Source organism: Mastomys coucha, unplaced genomic scaffold (assembly GCF_008632895.1).
Source record: "Mastomys coucha isolate ucsf_1 unplaced genomic scaffold, UCSF_Mcou_1 pScaffold15, whole genome shotgun sequence".
NCBI classification, from domain to species: domain Eukaryota; kingdom Metazoa; phylum Chordata; class Mammalia; order Rodentia; family Muridae; genus Mastomys; species Mastomys coucha.
The window spans coordinates 139724937-139741794 of NW_022196897.1; the positions used below are offsets into that span (position 1 = coordinate 139724937).

At 49.4% G+C, this 16858-nt stretch overlaps 1 protein-coding gene across 1 annotated transcript in view; it reads left to right on the top strand.

Annotated features, from left to right (window-relative positions):
- Bpifb2 (BPI fold containing family B member 2) overlaps positions 1–16290 on the top strand; it is an 18600-nt gene extending 2310 nt beyond the window's left edge. The window contains exons 2-15 of the mRNA XM_031373718.1: positions 658–751; positions 2273–2377; positions 3340–3486; positions 4745–4805; positions 5522–5582; positions 10144–10235; positions 10445–10633; positions 10858–10911; positions 11446–11616; positions 12107–12174; positions 12265–12310; positions 12922–12985; positions 13304–13380; positions 15996–16290. Of these exons, the coding sequence (XP_031229578.1) occupies positions 658–751; positions 2273–2377; positions 3340–3486; positions 4745–4805; positions 5522–5582; positions 10144–10235; positions 10445–10633; positions 10858–10911; positions 11446–11616; positions 12107–12174; positions 12265–12310; positions 12922–12985; positions 13304–13380; positions 15996–16037 (1271 nt within the window). The 3' untranslated portion in view covers positions 16038–16290. The remainder of the gene's footprint in view (positions 1–657; positions 752–2272; positions 2378–3339; positions 3487–4744; positions 4806–5521; positions 5583–10143; positions 10236–10444; positions 10634–10857; positions 10912–11445; positions 11617–12106; positions 12175–12264; positions 12311–12921; positions 12986–13303; positions 13381–15995) is intronic.
- Positions 16291–16858: the final 568 nt, after the last annotated feature.

Sequence of the window (16858 nt, forward strand, 5' to 3'; positions counted from 1 at the left end):
CCCCCCCCCCCCTTCAAACTGGGCCTATGAATAGAAGAAAGTGCTCAAAATAGTGCCTGGCACACCCAGAGCACTGTGTGGGGACAGCCACTGTTAATGTTAAGGCCCGCAGCATCAGCATGAGGAGCATGCATGCACACTGAGTATTTACAGTGGCCCCAAGAGATGAGCGTTGTAATCAGTGCTTGTGTAGCGATGGAGAAAGCGTGGCATGGAGCAGCCAGGAAGGCAGTGAACAGTAGGGCAGGGACCTGCATCCAGCACCTGGGTGCAGGTGCTCAGGGTAAGACTGCCCCTCCTATTTCCTCTCAGGGGATGCTTCTCAGAAACCAGGATTAGTTAGTTTAGTGGTTCTTTCAGGTTGGTGACTTGAGAAAGCTCTAGGGCCAACTGGCACTCAGATGAAGCCTTGCAAGAGGACTAAGGGTTTTACTGTATTGGAGGAATGGGGTGAAGAAGGGGTGGGAGGGAGGGCATGATGAATCAGGCACACTGTGTGGTCTTGCCTGATGCAGCCATTCTCCCTGCGTGCCACTCCAAGCTTGTCCCATCTGGTACCTGGGTGCTCTACCAGAAGGGTAGGGCAGGTGATAGGTAGTGGGTCCTTCATGCTTGGTGGATCCAGGAACTTGACCTCACCTTGCCCTGACCCCACAGTGTCGGACATCGGGAAAGCCCCTCTCCAGCAGGCCCTGCAGGTCACTATCTCTGATTTCATGGATCCAAGTGGCAAGGTGCTTCAGTCTACCAGGTGAGTGTTCCCATCCTCCAGAAAGAGTGCTCCTGCTGCTAGTTGGAATGTTTGGCTGGCCAAGGGAGTGAGTGCTTTGGCTCACTAGGAGGGGGATCTTAAGTGAGCTTTACAGGAGAGTCTCAGCTGGCACAGTGTTCTGAACTATTGGATGGGCCTATGGGTCTATCGGGAGACCTCTCCAGGTCAGGAGGTGTGAGGTTATAAGAAGACTTGGCAAATGGGGTCACCTAGTAACTCTGTATTAGTTCTTAAGATTCTTCTCTCAGGGGCTCAAACTGTGGCCCTGGGGGCCACAGATCTGGTAAAAGTATCAGATTCTTCTTCCAAATGCTTGATACCAAATTTAAACACAATGACAAGCCCAGTTTTATCCTCAGCCCCTTAATGCATAAAGACCCAAAGGGGTGGAGACATCCCAAACTCAAACACAATAGCCACTGCGCCTATCCTTGTGGGTATACCAATAGCTACTGCAAGGGTTCTGGGTGTTCAAGAAATCTGCCTATCGAGTTATCAACAAATCTATCTACTTACCTATCTAACAACTATAATTTTCTCTCCCTTTTTTTTCCCGCTTCTGTTTTGTTTGAGACAGGGTCTTGCTATGTAGCCGAGGCCACCCTTAAACTTGCAATCTTCCTGCCCCTGAAACATGGGGATCAAGGCCCTGAAATACTGTGCCCAACTTATCATCTATAGTTTTGAATGCTGGAAATTAATTAAAAAACTCAAAGACACCAGAACAGAGCACAGGTCAACACACAGGGAGCTTGGAACCACCGGTTTGAGACTCCTAAGATAGAACTGTAGTGCCAGTTTTAGTATGCTAATGGTTTGGATCTGAATAATGCACTGGATAGGGACCCAGCCGCCTGGAAGTTGCCTGAGAACCCTTGCTTTCAGCAGCAGGAGTATATCCAGGAAGGCTGTGGCTGGATTCAGTAGGTTTGATGCTGGGCTGTGTGGTGATCTTGGATCCATATCACGCCAGGCTAAAATGAGCATTTGAGAGTGGGGCCATATTCTGATATCTGAATTGTCCTAACCCTACCCCTGCCAACTGCTGGGCATGGAGAAAATGACTTTCACTTGTGTAAAAAGGAAATCACAGAGTCGCTGGGAGTGCCCAGCAGCTTGGAAGGGAGGGTGTTTCCTGTTGGTGAGCGCCAAAGGTGATACTAGAATCTAAGGCTAAAATACTCTGGGAATTTCTGAGTTGCGGGGACCTCAGTGTCTCTCTCCTGGACTTCGTGTTTACAGGGATATAGTTGGAAACTGTTAGGAATACACACAATCATCTCTCTATGTCCTACCTGAGGCCAGGCCCCTCTGTTTGCCTTTGTACCATCTTGGGTGTCTTACATGCCTCCGGTGATAGAGAGCTTTTCACCTTTCTCTTGCTCATCGGGAAGCCCTTCTTTATAACATCAGCATGTGTGGTTGGCTCAGGAGAGACTCTCTGGAGTTGGTTCTGTGCTTGACAAGAGTTCCCTTGTCCCTCGGATTCCAACCCCACAGGGTTCAGATTCTGGACGTCCACGTGCCCTTCTTCTACTTGAAGTTCATTGCTGGTTTTGGGGTACATTTATCAGCGGCAGCCAATTTCACCATCAAAGTCTTTAGGTAAGTGAATCTCTTTGTTGTGTGTGTGTGTGGGGGGCAGGATTTCCAGGTCTCTCCCAGGGAAGAGCAAGGGGAGAGGGCTAATGGTATCTCCATGGCCCTTGCCACCCTCTGGAGGAGTGAGACAATAGAGAATCCTGGAGACCTTAGTCCTGTCCCAATATCTGTGTAGCTGGTGGAGATGTCTCATGTTTCTTCTCCTGACTTAAGGTGGACCTTCACAGGTGGCTGTGAGGGTCTCACTGAATCGATTTGGTGTCCTGATTATGGTGTTTCACCTCTTCCACAGTGCCAAGTACAGAGGTGGTGCTCAATAAACTGTGTTAGCAGCATTATTTCTCTGCTCCAGGCAGCTTCTGTGTAACTAACTGCATTTAATGCTAACATCGTGCATTGACATTTCAAGGAGTCCTTTGTCTTTGTTGTTTTGCCCAAGCACTGTGAGGTTAGGCTGCTCCTCAGTGTTTTGACAATGAGTGCTCCTCAGTGCTGGGATGTTAGGGTGCTCCCTAGTGTTATGGTAGTGAGTGCTCCTCGGTGCTCTGTTGTTGGAGTGCTCCCTGGCCCTATATTGGTATGCACTGTGCACAGTATGCATTGTGACAGTATGAGTGGCCCATGGCATTGTAATGTGTACCTCCCAGCACTTAGATGTGTGTTAGGGGTGCTCTTGGTGGCTGGGCACACAGCTGGTGTTCTCACAAAATGAGATCTTGGAGAGTTCAGCACAGTGCTGTGAAGCAGGGACCACCCGTTTCCTGTCCATCTCACAGAAGGGAGAGCTGAGGCTCACCCTGGCCAGTATCTGGCCCAGAGCCCTGTCACAGGAGCTACAGGAAGCCCGAGTCATACACATCAGCTGTGCTGTGACCCTGAATGGGGGGCTCTGGAGGGATGACCCAGACTGGGGGATCTGTGCAGTCTTTATACAATGGGGTGGGCTCGGGTCTGTCTTCCTGCAGTGTCCCAGAGCCCATGGAGCTGGTGTTGCCTGTAGACTTGCTGGCTGATGTGCACATGGCACGGGACTCTATTGGGACCCTTGTGCTCAGTGTCCCCACCTGCTCTTCAATCTTCAATCCAGCCAGCATGCTGGATGGCAGTAACAGGTAGGTTTCTGGGAGCCCTGGGTCTCAGGGATTCCTGGTACCAAAGCTGTGGCGCGGTTACTTAGGTTTCTTACTCAAGCCTTCATGGATGGCCACAAAGGATTGAGGAGATTCCGTCATCACACCTGTTCTATGATTTAGCACAATGAAGCTCAGAGAGGACCAGGGGCTTGCCTGATGCCTGCATCTCGGTCACTTCCCTGTATCAGTTACCAGCACACACTAGCCAGTAGTCTCTCCTGAATGATATGAAGCCAATCAGCTTGGCTGTTGAGGCCCTTACAGGCCATACCTCCCTGCAGAGGTGGAGAGTACAGGTTTGGGAGGTGGGGTAGGACCAGCCAAGCTCTCTGTGGCAGGTGGCTGTTCAACTCAGCATCTGAGGCTAACAGCAGCTTCCACCTCCAGTCCTTATGTGAATGCCACTCTTGGACTTTCACAGGAGCCATCTCCATGAGCTCTACATTGTCTGACCAGGGGTGTGCCAGGGTTCCCCATGCCACAGGAAATAGAGGTCCAAAGTACAGATGATTCAAGGCAGATGGCCTCACCAACCCATTGCTTGGGTCCCTCTTCCCGTCCACCATTATGCTTGCTCTTTCCTTAGCATCTTCCGCTCTGAGGTGGCCGAGCACTGGGAAGCCCTGAAAGAATTGCACCAGTCCCACAAAGCTTGACCTTTCTCCCCAGAGAGCAGCGAATGCACAGAATTCCACCCATGCTGGGTCCCTATTGGCTGCAGAAGGGAACCAGGTGATATAAACACACAGAAATAGCTTTTCCTCTAAGAGTAAAGAGGCAGAAATAGCTTTTCCTCTAAGAGTGAAGAGGTCCAGAGCTAAGCAGATGCTCTTCTAAGCATCCCAGGGATTGGAACCAAAGTGACAAGTAGACCTGGGACCCCAGCTCTCCTCCTAACTCCTTCCCACCTCAGTAGCCCTTGGGCCAGCTGGCTGAGCATACAGACGGCCACAAAGGGCTTTTGCAAGGTCCGATGTCTGCCTTCTGTCTCCTCTGAGCCTGGCCTCAGTTATCACCATTTTGGCTGCTTCCAAACCTTGAGAGGAAGGATACCCTTCTCATGCTCCTCTGCTGTGGGAGTGGGGACCACTGTTCTAACACTGCCTGGAGCAGCATTATCTCAGATGTGCATCTCTGGACTGCTGACTGAGGACAGACACTTCTGCCCCAGCTGTTTGTGTGGTTCAGCCAAGACCCATGCCCAGGGACTCAGACACTTTCTGTGTCACTTCCACAGTACCTCCCAGGAGCTGCTGGGCCTGGTGCAGGAGCACATCAAAGCTGACCTGAACAACAAGGTAAGGGCCTTCTGGTAGATGGATTAGCTTGGAAAGCCTGAGACATGAGCAGTGGGGCTCCGGGTCCTGGAGGAGGAGACATTGTATCTTGATATGCATTTGTGTGCATCTTCTTCAATGCATGTAAGTGTACATGTGTTTCGTGTGCATGTTCATACATGTGTGTATCCAAGTATGTGGTGGTGACCTCAGCTCCTTTACCCCAGGCTGTATAATGGACAGGCCAGCCCTGGGTGAGAGTGCTGATGTGTGAGAGGAACTTAGAACTGGGGGGCTGCAGAGCTAGTCTGTTGTGATGGTTGAAATTGTAGATCTGATCATTGCATTCAGCTAATTTGGTGAGAGACAATACCCACGGGCCCTGAGCCCCACTGCCAGAGAGTAGGCTCTTCCTCCCCAGCCTCACTTAGCCCTTCCATAAGGGGCAGCAGCAGGAGTCCTATCTATCTAGTGTGTCATGTCCATCCCAGAGGTGACGGCAGTATTCACAGGCTATGAGCGCCCTGGCCTGATCCTCTCCAGCTGTTGGCAGTTTCTCTTGCCTCCTCAGCACCCTAAGGGGGGTGGAAAGCCAGTCACTTCAAGGAAGAAAAGGAAGGGATCCTTGGTGGCACATCCTGGGAGGCCTCTGAGGGGTGATGACAAGGACCTGCAGCCCGCTGTTCCTCACCCACACCTCTAAATGGCCCTCACCGAGCTTCCTTTATTTTCCACAGTTGTGCTTGCGTGTCTATGGCCTGGTCCAGGACCTCAATGTTCACTTGGGCACTTTAATCGGTAAGACCTGGAGCCCAGGGAGTGGGAGGGCTGGGCCATTGAGCCCTAAGAACCTTCAAAGATGTCTCCCTGCACCTGGAGATGGTGTGGTCTTCATTGCTGGCTTCTGATTCTAAGTAGTAAGAGAAAGGAGGCCCATGGTAAGGCCACTGACCCAGGACTCTCCAAAACACATGGCTGTTCACAGAATCTGGCAACCTCCAGATGTCAAAACCAACTCTGTGATTCTAGAATCTACCAGTTGCCAAAAATGAAATAAAACCAAGTGATCAAATAATCAATGAGCATTATTGTTAGAGAAACTAAGCCCCGTTGACTATCAGGATCTGGAGCTGTTCCCACTGTCAGAATCTCAGTCTTTTAGAGGACAGCAGATCCTCAGAACCTCTTGAAAAGGACACATAGGTGCCTATTCCCCTGGGGGCTGCATGATTTAGTTCTGAGTTCTGAGCCTTGACAATGAAAGAAGGAGGTGAGGAGGAGGAAGAAAAGGAGGAAGAGAAGTAGAAAGACGAAGAAGGAGGAAAAGGAGTAGAAAGAGGAGAAAGAATGAAGGAGAAGGAGGAGGAGAAAGAAGAAGGAGAAGGAGGAGAAGAAGGAGAAGGAGGAGAAGGAGGAGGAGGAAGAGAAGAAGGAAGAGGAAGAGGAGGAGGAGGAAGTTGTCATTGTTGTTGCTACTAATGAGCTGAACTGTGTGAAAAGTCTCTCACTGGATACCTTTTGAAACTGGGTGGAAATGCCTTGATGTGCTAGGAGCTGAGTGCTTGCTTATCCACAAACTCCAACGGTCACAGATCCATCCCAGTATTCCTCACTGTCCTCATACTGACCTGTACTTCTGTTTGAGGACATTGGAAGGTATCTATGTGGCTTCCTAGACAAGTTGTGGTAGGATCTGAAGGCTAAAGAGCAGGACTGTCCCATCCTCTTAGCCACAGGCACCAGTAGTTAAGGCCTAGTAGCAGAAGGCATTACATGCTGACTCAAGGACACCTTATTTGCTTTTAAATCCTGCACAACCTTTTCCTTCATAGAACCCACTCAGCCAAGGCTTGCCAAGTGTGTTATCACTTTCCTCATTAGCCATTTCAAAGCTTCACCTGTTTGGGGCCCACCAGCTTTGCCCTGACTCTGGTGACCTTTCCATGACACTGTGACTCACTTTGTCGGTCTGAGCAGCTGCAAGGATGCTGAGTTCATACACACAGGGACAGAGTGAAAGTTGAGGATGGTCAGAGTATCCAGAGGCTCTGGCTAGTTGAGGGACACAGGGCAGGACCTAACTTTACTTGAAGTAGGTTCTTTAGAAGATAGATAGGCTCTGCTGTCATCTACCTGGGTTATGATAGGAAAGCATGGCTTAGAGCTATGTCCTCTGAGGTGACAAGCCCAGGCAGCTTTTCCCTTCTCACACATCCATCCACTTCTCTGCTCACTTTGGAGTCATCTTGTCTCCTTGATTTCTCCTCTCCACCTAACCTCCATAACACCTTAAATAGGAGGAGGCAAGAAGCTAAGGCAACTGGCCTGGACTTAAAGGCCACACATGGGAATTATAGTCACACCACTCCTATGATGCGTGATCTTAAGGAAGTCACTCATCTCTGTGAGCCATGCCATTCCACCCAGAAATTAGGGCTGGGAGTCCCTAGCTCTCGCATGTGTTGGCATTATGAAGCAGCACATGTTCAGAGCATGGGGTCCAACAGGCTTAAGAGGCGGGCTTGCCTTCAGCAAGGTGCCCTGTGTTTGTGTTTATTCCAAAGATCAGCTCTTGCATTGACTTTGGTGAATTAAAAACATCTAACAAGGGGATTCTCTGGGGCCAGCCCTGGGGAATAATGGCATGCTTGCATAGAGTGCATGGTGGGAGAAGTTGTGAGTTCTTTATTGTATTGAAAAAGATGTGTATTGTAAATTGCTGATGTAGGATTATATGTGTTCACAGTATATAAAGTGATGCCCTAGTTTGTAGATGTAATATGGAATAGTTAAAGCAAGCTCATTAATATGTCCATCACCTCAAATGTTTAGAGTCTATTAAAAAGTACAGCTCAACTTGGTGGTGGTGGCCCATACCTTTAATCCTAGCACTCAGGAGGCAGAGGCAGGTGGATCTCTGTGAGTTCAAGATCTGCCTGGTCTACAGAGTTAGTTCCAGGACAAAGAAACTCTGTCTTGAAAAACCAATATCCAACCCAACCCAACCCAACCCAACCCAACCCAACCCAACCCAAACCAAACCAACCAACCAAAACCAACAATAACAACAAAAAAAAGCACAGCTCAAAGGGGTGTATCGGCTAGTCATGTGTTACCAGAAGGCTCTGTAACAAAAATGTCTTTTACTGTGGTGTAAGAAAATATTGAAAAAGAAGCATGCCTGTGCTCCTGGCCTATATTTTCCATTTCCTAAATATCCATATGACCTTAATGTTCTATTCATTTTTTTTGCATACAAATAAGGAGGATCTGTTTATTTTTCTATAAAGTAGTAAATGTTGGCTGAAGATTTGATACTGCAGGATACTAAACATCTTCAGCATTTTTCAGAGTTAAATATTTTGATTTTATAACAGTCAATGCAACAAACACCACATGAAAACACAGCATGTTTTTTTTATGTGTTTAGACCATTTCAGGAATATCTGGAAATTCTGTCCTAATTCCAAACCAAAATTCATTTAACATTTTTTTTGATATTTTCTTTATTTACATGCGAATTTCTCCATTCCCAGTTTCCCCTCCAAAAAAAAAAAAAAAAAAAAAAAAAACAAACTCCTGTTGCCTCCCCCTTCCCCATGCCTGCCACCCCGCCCTCTCCCACTTTCTGGCCCTGGCATTCCCCTACACTGGGGCACAGAACCTTCACAGGGCCGAGGTCCTCTCCTCCGATTGATGATCGATTTTGCAATCCTCTACCATACACATGCTACCTGAACAATCAGACCCCTTAAAAAACATGCAGTAATTTGGCCTCTGTGGTGTCTAGTTCTCTGAGTGTTGACAAATCAGGACAGTCTACTAGTCTCTAGTCCCTTCTTGTTTCTCCTTCCACTTTGTCTCCACACTGTAGACCCACTTGTATATAAGGAAGGGAACCATATTGTGTTGCTGTCACAATAAAAAATAAAATCTTCAGTGCTGGAGAGATGGCTCAGTGGATAAGAGCACCAACTGCTCTTCTGAAGGTCCTGAGTTCAAATCCCAGCAACCACGTGGTGGCTCAAAACCATCTAGAATGAGATCTGACACCCTCTTCTGGTGTGTCTGAAGTCAGCTACAATGTACTTAGGTATAATAATAAATAAATCTTTAAAAAATCTTCAAAATATTAGAGAAAATGAAATTAAATCCAGGTGAGACAAAAAGCTGAATGGAGATATATACTTATATATTTATCAGTATGACTTTGTATGTTTTAGTACATATATATTTTCATATAAAATATTAAATATATTAGTTATACAAAAATATACAAAGCACATAATACATATTCATAATTGATATTTTATAATAGGCATATAAATATATATGAATAGATATCTGAAATATCTATTCATATCCATACACATAACTATGTTCCTGAAAACCTGAGCCATTGGGGCCATTGGGGCTAGTGGGATGGCTCAGTAGTTAGGAGGACTGACTGACCTTCTAGAGGACCTGGGTTTGATTCCCAGCACCCACATGGCACACACTTGTACAACTGTTACTTCGGTTCTAGGGAACTAATCACACCACCTTTTTTTCTGGTCTCCCCAGGCACCAGGCACACACATGGTATACAGACATACGAGCAGGCAAAAATGCTTATACAATATAAAAAATAAAGTGATTAACTGCCCCTGGGCCATCCAGGGCTTTGAGGGTGGCGCTCTGGCTTGAGCTAGGCTCTCCTTAGAGGCCTCTGGCCTGCTGTGCCTGCAGCCATCTCTGGCATGTGTGCCTACCTTTGCAAGCTTCCCAGGCAGAAGACTCTGACCCGAGAGGACACTTAGACCCCAGGCCTCTGTGCTCTGCTTCCCTGAGAGCTGCCTTGAGGCTCTGTATGGAGATACATCTTTAATTCCTTGCTCTGGCATTTTAGTTCCTGAAAAGAGATATGTGATTATGTGATGAGACCTAAGTTTGGGGAGCAGACTGACTTATGTGTGCAGACTGGGGCAAGAATGAGCTGGCCAAACTGTGTGTGTATGTGTGTGTGAAGTGTAACTCTGTGGTGATGGAAAAAGAGATGGTGGAAGCTACCTGTCTGGCTGAACTCTCCTTTTTTCCTGTGTCTCCTTCTTGCCCCCATTAGATGGTCCTTGTGCCTTGACTGGGTCTTTCACTTCCGTATTTTGGGCTCAATAGTCTTTCACTGATTTGGAACGTTAGCAAACGTACCTGTTAGAATTGTGTGAACTAACCAATAGGTGGATTCTGGCACATACCTTTGAAGAGGGCTCGCCGGGCTCCTGACTTTTTTGGGAATCCTGGTTCTCGATAAGAAAAGTTGTCAGTAACTTTACTGGTTTAATGAGGGACTTGTGCTCAACGCTTTTCTGTTTTCATGAAGGCCTCAGTCCTGTGGGCCCTGAGTCCCAGATCCGCTACTCCATGACCAGCATGCCCACCATCACCAGTAACTACATGTCCCTAGATATCAGAGTAAGTATCTCCTGGTCAGCCTGGTGCTGGCATCGTTGGTGTCCTGGAAGGGTCCTAAGGGGGTAGAGGGTGAAGGGAAGAAGGTGGTTGGTACTCCAGGTGGGACTGTAGCCTAAGTCTTTTCTGCCAGGCTGATGGCCTGGAGCCCTGGGTCGGTTACAGGCCCTTGGTTCCTGATGTCCTGCATGTGTGCTCCCTCCTCTATCCAGGCTATTCTCTTCCTGCTTGGCAAGCCCATCCTCCTGCCTATGCATGGTGCTCATCCCTTCGTGTTGCCATGGCCTTCGGGTGATGCAGGAGCCATGGCAACTGTGGGGCTTTCCCAGCACCTGTTTGACTGTGCCCTCCTGATGCTTCAGAAGGCCGGTTCGCTCAACCTGGACATCACAGGGCAACTGGTGAGGGCTGGGTCTGCCACCCTGGTCTTGTGTCAGGGTGCCCTATAGCCTATTATGGGGTCATTCTGTAGATGCAGAATCATGGGCAATGGGCAGCTAGAGTGGGGGCTACAGGATGGCTATTGGAAGAGAACATGTGGGTGAGGAACCCTACCCATGAGGCCAAGCAGTGGCCTTGACTGTGAAACTGCCTCAAACTCTGCCACAATGGGGGCTGATTTCAGAATTCGAAGACCAACCCTCTGAACACCTTCATGCTGGGCCAGCTCATCCCTGAGGTAGGTGACGTTTCTGCTCATGGTAGGCCAGAGGTTCAGGGATTGGAGTGGGAGTTCCATGGGCTCCATCTATCCCAAGCATGGTGCTTGAGGGGTGAAGAGGAGTTGTTAGTGGTGATGGTGGTGTCAGCACCTGCCATTTAACCTTCTCTCCTCTGCCCATCTCAGTCAGCTAGAGTCTACTCTAGCTCCTCTCTGCGTCTGCCTAGAGTCTACTGAGCCATTTCTCTCTTTCCTTGTTCCCTCCCTGTCTGTAAGATCTAGCTCAGAGTCAGTGGCACACACCTGTAATCCCAGAGCTGGGAGATGGGAAGATTTCCAGCTCAAAGCCAACCTGGGTGTATAGCAAGACCATGCCTTAAAATCAAACAAAATGGCAGCTCAGGCATCCCCATCTAAGGAGCTCAAGTCTGGCCCAGAGGCCTGGGCTGGAGCTACCTCTGAGTTTAGTCACGACTAGAGGCCGATAGCTTCTTAACAGACAACATGGAAGAAGCAGGGACTTGTGCTACCTCTCCCCCTTTGATGTCCCAGGTGGCTCACCTGTTCCCTGAGCCTATGCCAGTGGTCCTCAAGGTGCAGCTGGGTGCCACACCCGTGGTCACACTCCACACCGGCAACTCTACTCTGCAGCTGCAGCCCTTTTTGGAGGTCTTTGCTGCGCCCCCAAACTTAGCCTTGCAGTTCCTCTTCTCCCTGGATGTGGTGAGTGACGGGCCAGGTGGGGCTAGTCTCCTTGAGACCTCACAGGCCTCTGTGCTCTCCTCCTTTGCTTTGTTTTATTCACATCTACCTCCTGACCTTGCCAAGACATTCTGCCCCAGGACCTTGGCATGTGTGGAGCCCTCTGCCTAGGGCCTTCTCCCTTTGCTTTTGGCATGGCTGCTGCTGCTTTGTTTTCAGTTTTTAGCTTAAGTGTGGAAGTCTTGCTCAGAGCAGCCTTCCTGGGTCAGGCTGTACAAGAAGGTCCCCATCACCCTCTGCCTCTGTGTCAGCCTCCACTTTCTGGAAAACTCCTGTCTCGTTACTTCTGGAAGGTTCCCAGGGGAAGGGCCCTCACCTGTCATCTTTATACAGTTGTTGCTTGTAAAGTGCAGATCTCAGTGAACTCCATAAACACATTGTTTTCCCTGGAGGGGGAGGGGCAGGTGGCTCCCCAGTCTTCCTTCTCATTTGCTTTCTTCATGACGTACAGACGGTGAACCTAGACCTTCAGCTCTCTGTGTCCAAGGCGAAGCTTCGGGGGAGCACATCTATGCTGGGGTGAGAGGACATCAGCATGCTCTCGGACTTAGTGATGAGAACCTCAGGGGAAGCTGGCCCTCCCTGAGCCTGTCCCTCCTTTTCTTTCAGGGGATTCCAGCTCTCTGTGGCCACCTCCAATGTGGGCTCCGTTGATGTGAGTGGGACTCTGGGCTGCCTTAGGCCGTGAGAATGGATATGGAAGCCTGAGAATGGCACATACCCCAGTGTTGCCGTAACTGTGCTTCTCTTGGAAACCTGGGGTCAGGGACCTACCTGGTTTTCATCTGTCCCCACCTCCTTGCCTGTCCCTTTGCCTGTGGGCATGTGATTGACCCTCAGCCAGAGCTATTGGTCTGTGGGACAGTTGGCACTGGCTAGTCCTCTACCAGGTCACGTGGTCAGGCTCCTGCCACCATGTACATGTTCTTTTGTCCCCATGCATCCATGGGATGTGAGTTAATATATCCAAGCCTGCTACCAGCTCTCAGTTTGCCAGCCTAACTTCCATCTGTCATCAAACAGTCTATTGGGCAGTCCTCCTGTTGGTAACTCTAATACGAGGTCTAGAGCTCTCCCTGGGCTGCTTGACCCCCAAGGCTGATCTAGTTGGGGATTTGACTGGGGCTTGGCTGATGTGGGAGATACACCCTCCCACCTTTCCATGTGCCTCTGATGTCTGTTCATCTATATATTTAACTGCGTTCTCTTGATCTTCTCCCATGGCTGCTCCCTCCACCCTCACCCAACCCTTGGCCGTGGCTGCAGATGGATCAAGTACACACACTCATCAGCAATGTATTCCAGAAACCCCTGCTGGATCACCTCAACGGTAAGTCCTGCTCTCCACTGCTTGGCCCCTCCGGTGCCCTCTTGAGCCTATACCTCTGTGCCTGTCCATGTCCCTAAGCCCTTTCAGGCTCAAAGGTTAAGGCAGTGGTCTTTGGGGTCTAGCTGCCTTTGCTTCTTGGTACATACTCATATATGGTACATACTCATATATGGTCTTCACAAAGCTCCTAATCCCATTTTGGTTTCCCTTCCATAGGATAAGGATGGTCCTGCCTCCCACTCTACATCCCATAGTACAGGACTGGCTGGAGGTGGAACTTTCCCTTTCACTAACTTGGACACTTCTGTCTCTCTGCAGCTCTCCTGGGCATGGGGATTGTCCTCCCCAGTGTAGTCAACCTCCATTATGTCCACTCTGAGGTCTCGGTCCGTGAGGTAAGAGCCGCTGAGTGGCCAGGGAGCCTGTTTATAGGGGAGGAAGGGTGACCTCTCTGGGAGCTCACCCCTCATCTTTCAAGATCACACACCAAACCTTAACTGTATGAAGATAGGGGAGAGACTTCAGGTCTTCAACTGGTTCATGTTCCTGTGTCCTGAGATGGGCTTGGCCTCTTGGGATCTAAGGTGAATGGTAGAGAGGTTCATTACAGCTTGGCTGGCAACTCACATGCATCTGGGGGTGGGGGGAGGGACCAGGCAACTTCCTGAACCTTCTGTGATTATTGTCCCTGGATCCGGAATCATAGGCCCAGCCTAAAATTCATCCTGACACAGCCAGGATCACACCCTGTGATCTCTTTCTGTCTCACCTGGGGAAACTTGGAGAAAATTCCCTAAACAGGCTGAGCACAGGACAGGAAACGGGATCCAAGTCCAAAGTGGTGCCTGTCAGCGTCTGTCCGGAGAGAATGCTTACCCTAGCTCCTTAAGAATGGTGGCCTTAATATTCTGATGATCCACTCTCATGAAGATGGATAGACCAGGGTCTGAGGCGATGGCTCAGTAGATAAGTACTGCTGTGCAAGTTTGAACACTCTAGACTCCCAGTATTCACACTGGTCAGGTCTGGTGGTTTACCTGAAAACCCAGCACCCAGGAAGTAGATATAGGAGATCGCTAGGGTGAGCGGGCTAGACCCATCGTGAAGCCCTGCTATGGTAAATAAGGCAGAGAACAAGGAGGGAGACATCAGATGTCTACCCCCAGCCTCCACAGATGTGAATGTGCATATATGCAATGTATGCACACACCACATACACGTAGGCATGAAAAAAAGAAAGGACAGTCAAACCATGGAGGGGTCAGAACTGTCGATGGGAATCGTCACAAAACATGTCCCACAACAGCCCAACACGATGGAATTTTCTGCAGCGACTAGAATCAGCACTGTCCAAAGCTGTCACTTGGCACATGGGGCTGTTGAAATGGGACTCTGCAAGTGAAGACACAAATTTTAATTTTTAAAAAACTTAGCTGGCTATGGTGGTACATGTCTGTAGTCCTAGAACTTGGGAGATGGAGGCAAAAGGATCAGAAGAAATTCAAGGTCACCCCTGGCTATCAGAGGGTTTGAGGCTAGACCAAGGCCTCTTCTTTCTTCTCCTAATTTAAAAAAAAAATTGTTAGCCACAAGAGGTTAATGGTTGCCATACAGGACCACTGACCCTTGACTGAGCTCCTGTGGATGGGAACTGGGCCTCTTTTGTTCTTCACTGACTTCTTGGCATCTACCATAGGGTTTGGTGTGTGGCAGAGGCTCAGTTGAGGTTTGCTAAATGAATGGTTGGATGGATGTAGGCTGACGATGTAGGAATGGTGAGTGGCCTTTAGGAGTGTTCATTGCAGTAGTGCAGCGTAGAAAGTATGGGAGGTACAGGGAATGCTCATCTTTGTTAGGGAGAAGGAACCCAGTGATTCCTAGTCAGGAAACAGCAGTGGCACGGGGCCATGCCTGGAGCGTGGAACATGTATGTGCTGGTCCCATGCTGGCCTGGTTCTTTTTAATTTAATTTTATTTTTTTGCTTAATGGTTGCCATACAGGACCACTGACCCTTGACTGAGCTCCTGTGGATGGGAACTGGGTCTCTTTACTTCCGGCTCACTGCTCCCCTCCCAGTCACCCCTCCCATAATCCTTTCCACATCCCCTCTCCCCTTCTCCTCTGAGCAGTTGGGCCCCTCCCAGGTATCCCACCCCCCCAGACCCTGGCACTTCAAGTCTCTGTAAGACTAGGCGCTTCTTCTCTCACTGAAGCTAGACAAGGCAGCCCAGCTAGTAGAACATATCCCACATACAGGCAACTGCCTTGGGATAGCCCCTGCTCCAGTTGTTTGGGAGCCACATGATGACTAAGCTGTACATCTGCTGCACGTGTGCAGGGAGGCCTAGGCCCAGCCCATGTATGTTCTTTGGTTGGTGGTTCAGACTCTGAGAGTCCCAAGGGTCCAGGTTAGTTGACTCTGTTGGTCTTCCTGTGGAGTTCCTACCCCCTCCAGAGCCTGCAATCCTTCCTCCTATTCTTCCATAAGAGTCCCCAATCTCTATCCATTGTTTGGCTGTGGGTGTCTTTATCTGTCTGAGTCAGCTGTTGGGTGGAGCCCCTTAGAGGACAACTTGCTCCTATCGGCAAGCATAGCAGAGTATCATTAATAGTGCCAAGGATTGGTGCTTGCCCGTGGGCTAGGTCTCAAGTTGGGCTGGTTATTAGTTGGCCATTCCCTCAGTATCTGCTCCATCTCCTGAGCCTGTATTTCTTATAGACTGGATACATTTTGGGTCAAAAGTCTTGTGGGTGGGTTGGCATCTCTGTTGGTCCGCTGGGGTTCCTGCCTGGCCACAGGAGGTGGCTGGCCTGACTCTCGAGGGTTCTTGCATCCCTCCATAGCCTTATGAGGTTTGTGTTGCTACTCAAGTGACAGAGTAGGAGATTGAGAGCCAGCGAGGTTATGGCCTCTCCTGATGGGAATACTACCTATAGGTTAAAGGGACAGCAGCCGGGGTCCCCTATAAACCTTTGAGTTTGCCTGTGATTTTCTTTTTGGTCTTCCAGGGCTATGTTGTGGTATCCAGTGGACTTGCCTACCAGCGCTGAGGCAGTGCCATGAGAACAGCGAGTTGCTCAAGAGGCTTCCCCCACTCCCCCCAACTCTGAGGACAGAGCCACGTAGAATCATCATCAGCAAGCCAGATGGCCTGTCTCGCCTGCTTAATCTTTGCTGGACACCTGGGTCCCCCCTCTTGCTTCCTCTCCTCTTGTGCCTCCTTCTGTGGAGGAGGCTACTGGATGTAAGCTGTGCAGACCTGCTTCCCTCAGCATTAAATGTCTTCTCTTGAGCTGCAACTCCCAACCGACTCTGTATAACCGAGGCTAGCTCTCTGCGTACAGTCTGTGGGTCTTGGCTATCCTTAGAGCCACCCAGGCTGCTCCAGAGAAGAGGAACACAGGGGCCTATTTCTACTTACCATGCCTGTCAGCTCTCACCTCCTTGTCTAGGAAGGTCCTGTTCTGAAAGAGAACCCTGGAGAGTGACAAGGATGAGTTGAAGGTTATGAGTAGTACATGACAGGCACTGTGCCTTCTTCTGGTGGTATTCCAGCGAGGAGGAGGAATACTCAGAGTCCCAGAGCTGGACAGATCCCCAGTTGTAGTCTTCCTAACATCTGAAGAAGATGTTCAGTTCCCCCTCCATTTACCAGCATCCCCTATGCCCATTTTTGTCCCTGCTTCCAAAATTTCAGATGTCAAGTTCACTATCTTTTCAGGCACCCTTTCCATCCTTGGCTTTCTGGTCACCAGTGAGCTGTTTGTTGTAGGAGGCAAGACCTGATTCTGGGCTTTGCTCTCAGGCATGTGTCTAGTTCCTGTTCACTGGAGAGCTTCTGAGACCCAGTGAGGACTCACTGAAGCACGAT